Consider the following 6,895-nt stretch of genomic DNA (forward strand, 5'->3'; position numbering starts at 1 on the left):
TGCATTATTGCGATTATTGTGAATGAAGGCACGCATATTCAAGTGTATGATTGTGTGTGACAATGTGGATGGAATTATTTCTTCCTCACTCACACATGTTCCCACTTGATAAGAAATTTGTGCTGCAATCACTGCACCTTATACTGCATACATTTATATCACCCTGTGCCTGTACAGCAAACCTGGCAGCCTAACCATTAGCTGGTGTTCGCACCTCATGTGGCCTGCTAACCAGGATGACAAAAGTGAGTTTAATACTGCTAACTTAGTGCCTAAGACTCACCTACCAAATGTTTTTCTTGGAAAAGAAATCATATGCCGTTGATTGATTGAGAGTACAGCATGATTGTATTTGACTTGCTCTCCTAAGATAGATTTTAAAACCCAGACTAGGATCAGAGGATTAAATTGATCTGCTCATGGTGTCAAGCCAGTGATGCAGTGTGCGCATATAAGTAGCACCAGTATGCGACCTATCTTGTCACAGACATATGCATTTGTTTCTCACACTCATACATAGCACCATGGGCCGGGTGAAAAGATTTTACCAGGATTTCATCCATATCAAGCTGCATAGCTTCTGCCGTATCAGTGGATATGTTGTCGATTCAATAGCTTTTGTCTATAGATTTGTTGCATTGCATGTTCACCCCTTCTGGATCCAACTGTCCTACTTCCTTGCCATTGCTATACTTGGTTCAGTCCTCTTGATGTCGCTGAAACCAAGCAACCCTGACTTCAGCCCTCCTTACATTGACATGTTATTCTTGTCAACTTCTGCTCTAACAGTTTCTGGCCTCAGCACCATCACGATGGAGGATCTCTCAAGCTCTCAAATTGTGGTTTTGACATTGCTCATGCTTATAGGAGGGGAGATCTTTGTTTCACTCTTAGGGCTCATGCTTAGAGTGAACCATCAAGACATGCAAGATCTTCCAAGCGTGAAGATCAGCTCGGTTCCTGTCGAGCTTGAAGAGCTAGACTTGCCCAACAGCATGGCACTATGTGATGAGTCGCAGCTTGAAGAAGCAGCTCATGCAATTCCACCCAAGAAATGTACAGAGTTGAAGAGGAGTAGGTCTGTCAAGTGCTTAGGATATGTGGTCTTTGGGTACTTTGCCATGATCCATGTCTTGGGCTTTCTGCTGGTTTTTCTGTATATAACTCATGTGCCAACTGCAAGTGCCCCACTGAACAAGAAAGGGATCAACATCGTGCTCTTCTCACTATCAGTCACCGTTGCCTCCTGTGCGAATGCAGGACTCGTGCCCACAAATGAGAACATGGTCATCTTCTCAAAGAATTCAGGCCTCTTGTTGCTGCTGAGTGGCCAGATGCTCGCAGGCAATACATTGTTCCCTCTCTTCCTGAGGCTACTGGTGTGGTTCCTGGGGAGGATCACAAAGGTGAAGGAGCTGAGGCTCATGATCAATAACCCCGAGGAAGTGCGTTTTGCTAATTTGCTTGCTAGGTTGCCAACTGTGTTTCTCTCCTCAACGGTCGTTGGCCTTGTAGCAGCTGGGGTCACGATGTTCTGTGCTGTTGATTGGAATTCTTCAGTCTTTGATGGGCTCAGCTCTTATCAGAAGACTGTCAATGCATTCTTCATGGTGGTGAATGCGAGGCACTCAGGGGAGAATTCCATCGACTGCTCGCTCATGTCCCCTGCCATTATAGTACTATTCATCGTCATGATGTAAGTTCATGAGTGCATTGCACTTCATTAATTGATGTTTCATTTCATATCATTTGATAAGTAGGTACAACTTACTGGCTTTGGAATCTCAAATTCACGTGCGACAATTTACTTCTTGGTCTCAGGTATTTGCCATCATCAGCAACATTTGCACCACCCAGTGGAGATACTAAAACCACCAATGAGAACACGAAAGGGAAAGTCAAGAGAGGGTCGTTGGTGCAGAATTTGGCATTCTCACCGCTCGGGTGTAACATCATCTTTGTGATGGTTGCCTGCATCACGGAAAGGAGAAGGCTCAGAAACGATCCACTCAACTTCTCCACCTTGAACATGATATTTGAGGTCATCAGGTGTGTTATTCTTTGATATAATTGAAATATTTCATTACTCTACCGGTTAGCAAAGATGGAGAAAAGACAGTAGGACGAAGGTAGCATAGACTAACGGTAAATAGCAGTTGCGGCATAGCGGTAGAGTGAAGTAAGTTCATAAACAGACCACTTTGTGTTTGCAAGAGCTAAACACGATACTAAACTAGGACACGAAATCTAGCTCGTGAATGCCTTTGACTAAGGTATAAATGATTTTGTATGCTTTGTTTTGCAGCGCATATGGCAATGCAGGGTTATCCACTGGTTACAGTTGTTCTAGACTGCATCAGCTGCACCCAGAGATCATCTGCCAGGACAAACCATACAGCTTTTCTGGATGGTGGAGTGACGGAGGAAAGTTTGTGCTAATATTGGTCATGCTCTATGGAAGGCTTAAGGCTTTCACACTGGCCACGGGTAAATCCTGGAAAGTATGATACAAGTGGCCAAGATTACTTGGAAAGGCAGATGTACCAAATTGGTATAACTGTCGCTAGTGTACTGCCTGAAGAATCAGGCTTCTAATTGGATTATAGTTTGTGGATGTTGCGCTTGCAAAGGACAAGCTTCTGTTTCCCTGCTAAAGTCATCTTTGTATTTGTCAGTCATCATCAGGTATCAATGCAACTGAAGAATTGAGCCATCTGTTGATGTGTTGCATGCTAGATGTAACCACATGAGTTCCCCACAATTGTAGCGAAAGAGAAAGCAAATATTATTTGTATTGTTGGAGTGGAGTTAATATTATTGCACACAATTTATAATACAGATAAATTTTGTGTTGCTTTGCCGCTTTGGCACCATGTTTATAGACACGAAATGATAGTGTTGCTATCACTCTGCTACATAGAAGTTCAAGGAGAAACTAGAAAAAGTTTGGTTAATTATCAAAATTCAAAGCCTAAAATTTGCATTCAGATAATGCCTCGGCATATTTGTTGAGGTCTTTGAACAGTGTTCCATAAAGTTAATTGACCTTACTGATGAGTTAATCAACAGGCTGGGCTAACATGGAAACCCAGCTAACAGGTTTGAGTTATACGCTAATGCTTAATTGCTTTGTATATTTATTTGAAGAAATAACTCTACACGCGGATCACTTAAGGCCAGTAGGGAAGCCAGAGTCAAAACAAACACACAAATAATGCAAGTGGATACAGCTATTGAGTTTGCTGAGCCTTCTCTGCTGTCTTTTTCGAAAGTAGTAATCCATTGCCATCTTCAGAACAGTAACAATTACTCGGTTTACCTCGAGTTTTCAGTCGAGCAACGCCTTTCCATTTGAACAATCATCATGTTCGCATGTCGGCCCTAAGAGCAGTCCCAGTCGTATGCCTTAGCACATGTTTCAATTGCAAGAGATGTTTTAACAAGGAAAGGTATCGACTCCATGATTTTCTCTATATCGGTCACTGTCTCTTGTTTCACCAACGGAGGATTGATGCCGATGAACGAAAGCCTGGTGGTGTTCTCTTCGAACCAGGGCTTCACTGGCCAGATTCTTGTTGGCAACACGTTGTTTCCTGTGTATCTAAGGTTGGCGATATGGGCACTGAGACTCTGAGAGGAGTAAGAATAACCAGAGATAAACCTGACGAGTTTGAGTTCATGATGAACAACACAAATGCAGTGGGTTTCAGCCACTTTCTGCCTAACCAGCAGACGGTATTCCTTGCAACCACTGTAGCTGCTCTCATAACCATGGGCATCACACTCTTGTGCTGCTTGAACTGGGATTCTGCAGCGTTTGCGGGGCTGACCCCCAATCAGAAGATCACCAACGCATTGTTCATGGCGGTGAACACAAGACAGGCAGGAGAGAATTCCATCGACTGCTCCCTCGTTGCTCCAGCAGCTTTAATACTATTCATCATTATGATGTAATTTCTGTGCCCTCTTAAGTTCTTGTTGGCAGGCAAACAACAGCAGAAACAATTAACAAAGTCTCTGTGCATTTTCAAGTCCTGGAAACAGCCTCTTACAGAAATGTAGGGAAAGGCTGCGTACTATAGACCCAAAGTGGTCGGACCCTTCCCCGGACCCTGCGCAAGCGGGAGCTACATGCACTGGGCTGCCCCTCCCTCTCTGTGCATTTTCAGGTGCATTCCGGCCTCAACATCGTTTCTCTCAATGTATGATGATGATGCACGAGGCAGCGCAGAACACAAGGATTTAGCCACTGGCCTGTAATGCTGCAGCAATAATGTTGATGAGCATCACCAAGAGGAGATCTCTTTCTGCCAACCCTCTCAATTTCTCCACATTCAACATGATTGTCGAGGTCATAAGGTGATTAGCCGAACAGACAAATATCCTCTGAAACTTTAGCACTCTCATAATTCTTCAGGAACTGCTTCTAACTGAATCATTGTCTCTGAGTGTGCAGTGCATACAGGAATGTTAGGCTGTCCATGGGTTACATATTTTTTCTCCTTGTGTTCTTCCTCCGGGTGTAAACCTGCAAGAAAGTGATCCCAAGTAATACATTTTAGTGTGTAACTATATGCTTCTGTATCCTGCATCACAAAAGAAAAGCCACAAATTAAAGGGTGGCCGAGGTCACCAGCCGTGGCGGCGGCGGCGGGCGCATGCCTCCGAGAAGAAGGCCGAATAACATCGCTGCCGGTGCCCCGCGGCACGCCACCGACATGCTCACAGTGGCGGCTCGATGTGGCTCCCCTTGCCGGCCGCGGGCCACGTCTAAGAATGCCACCGCAGCTTTTCCCACAAAGTAGACATACGTACCGGTTGAGTGTCCACGGGAGAACGGCCAAGAGCAAATGGCGCATGGGCGGAGGTCGCCGTCGGTGTACGGCCGCCGCCGTTTCCAGCAAGGTTTGGTTCGACCAGAAAACATGTACATCTGGCCCAATAAAATTTAAGCCCAGAATATTGGTTGGTTTTACGGCCCAGGAGATCGGGGCCAATCGGCTGAGCGCGTGAGAGAGGGACATACTTTTTTTTGGCGAAGTATCCAGTGAAAATGCTAATTCAGTGAAAATCTGGAAACTATCGGCCTGGGTAGTTGGATTAAAAGCTTAGGGCAGAGATCAAAGGTGGGATTACTAACCTGGCGCTTAACCCAACTTTACACATAACCCCCTCTGTCAGTAATTAGGTAACTCCCTATCAAGTTATTCTACCCCGTTCCTATCCTTCCAAGTTCTAACCCAAATCTCGCCGCCGCCTCATCTGACCTATGCGCACAACAGCGGGTGCTGCACCACGCGACGGTGATCCTGCTACCTCGGCGCACAACGGCGAACCGGCGGCCTCAGCGCTGCCTCAGGCGACTATCACCCGGCGCCTCGGGGCTGCTCCGACGCGACGACAAGCCGACGGCCTTGGCGCTGCCCGTCCCACCACAGTGCGATGGCGGCCGGACGACCTTGGCGCTGCTTGCCCTTCTAAGCTATTGGTCTGAATTTGCTGTCGGCCAAATTCTAGTGCAGACAATTGGGCCAGCTTTTGGTTAGCTACTAGATCATTGATGGCGCGCGTTGCCGCGCCCGCCCGTTGCTCCAATAAATAAAAGGAACCTCTGTAAATATATGGTGACCTGAAACTGGAAGTTGAAAACTAACCAGACTGCTTAGAATCTATGGAAATCAACGGACTAAACCTTTTGAATTAACAAATTATAGCACTGTTACTTGTTTTTAGGAGGATAATACAAGAAACATACAAAATGGTAAGTATGTCTGCAGCTGTGAGACCAGTCCAAGATCATGGTGGTGTTCTAACCTGCTAGGAGTTTTAGCATTTAGCTGCACCATGGATCATGCTACTAGTAAGAAGGCAGCTCTAAGGGTGATGCAATGTCAACGTAGAATGATGTCACATAATTGTGAAAGCTTAAACACATACCTCACATTATACAATCTTGGTTTCTGTTATGAATTGCCCTCGGTTGGTTGTTGTGGCTGCTTGCTTTTCCTTGCCCATTATTAGCCGCAACTCGTGATTTGGTGAACTATCATGAGAAGTACTGTTCAAAGAAATGGTACATCTCCATTAGAGTTATTAGGTAATTACGGCCAAAACCAAAGTCAACAGATATGTGCACATCTACCTGCTGCTATTGTATCCACGGTGACCCGCTGTACCGCCACCAGCAACCGACCGACGTGGCCTGCTGGACGTCCGCGCCCAGAGCCAACACGACGTGCGTGTAACTTCTGGACGAGAGAGATAGGATCCGGCGGTAGCGCGCCCGAGGACTTTCAGATCCGTCCTCGACAGAAACCTTGGACCGGCATACAGCAGCGAGACAGGGAGCCAACATCAGGAGGTAGCAGAATATAGGTAGTGGAGAAAGGAGCGATCGAGGAAGAGAGGATTCACCACCGCATGTGCGGAGCGAGCGAGAGGAGGGGAGGGGCGACGCTGCTTGAGGTTCCTTGCGGCGGCGCTGTCGGGAGGGCTGTTTCGCTCGGGTCCTCTGGAAGACGAAACAAGGTGCGAGGGCGGAGCGAGGCTAAAACAAATGGGCTTTGAGTGGTAGAGGGCCCAATCAGCCTCGGTTTTTTCTTCCGGAGTAGCAGCTCTTCAGGACGAAAGGCCCAGTTCGCGACTAGAAGTAAATCGACGGCCATAAATCGTTAAAACACACGATCTAACGGCTAAAATTGCCGATGGCGTGAGTATATATGTATATAAGCTCCCTAGGATTGCAAGCCTTACAATCAATTGATGTCTCCAATTAAAATTTGACCACTCAACTTTGATCAGGTCAACAATTTCTCAAAACTCACTCATTCAGTTTTTTACACAATACAATATACTTCCTAATTTTAAAAGATTCCTAATTAAGTGAGGCTTCAAT

The 6,895-nt window shown here is 46.0% G+C and overlaps 1 protein-coding gene and 1 long non-coding RNA gene across 2 annotated transcripts; one reads left to right on the forward strand and one right to left on the reverse strand.

The window, feature by feature from the left end:
• Positions 1-422: 422 nt before the first annotated feature.
• Positions 423-2,854, forward strand: LOC119339880 (cation transporter HKT1-like). The gene is made up of 3 exons (XM_037611780.1): positions 423-1,696; positions 1,822-2,049; positions 2,306-2,854. The coding sequence occupies exons 1-3, from the start codon at positions 492-494 to the stop codon at positions 2,505-2,507; spliced, it is 1,635 nt and encodes a 544-aa protein (XP_037467677.1). The 5' UTR covers positions 423-491; the 3' UTR covers positions 2,508-2,854.
• Positions 2,855-3,952: 1,098 nt separating this feature from the next.
• LOC119339881 lies at positions 3,953-6,230 on the reverse strand. Its single transcript, XR_005164253.1, has 3 exons — positions 6,143-6,230; positions 5,938-6,058; positions 3,953-4,528 (listed from the first exon to the last, which is right to left on the reverse strand). It is a non-coding gene; the product is annotated as an uncharacterized LOC119339881 (long non-coding RNA).
• Positions 6,231-6,895: the final 665 nt, after the last annotated feature.

This window comes from Triticum dicoccoides, chromosome 7B (assembly GCF_002162155.2).
Source record: "Triticum dicoccoides isolate Atlit2015 ecotype Zavitan chromosome 7B, WEW_v2.0, whole genome shotgun sequence".
In the NCBI taxonomy this organism is placed as follows: domain Eukaryota; kingdom Viridiplantae; phylum Streptophyta; class Magnoliopsida; order Poales; family Poaceae; genus Triticum; species Triticum dicoccoides.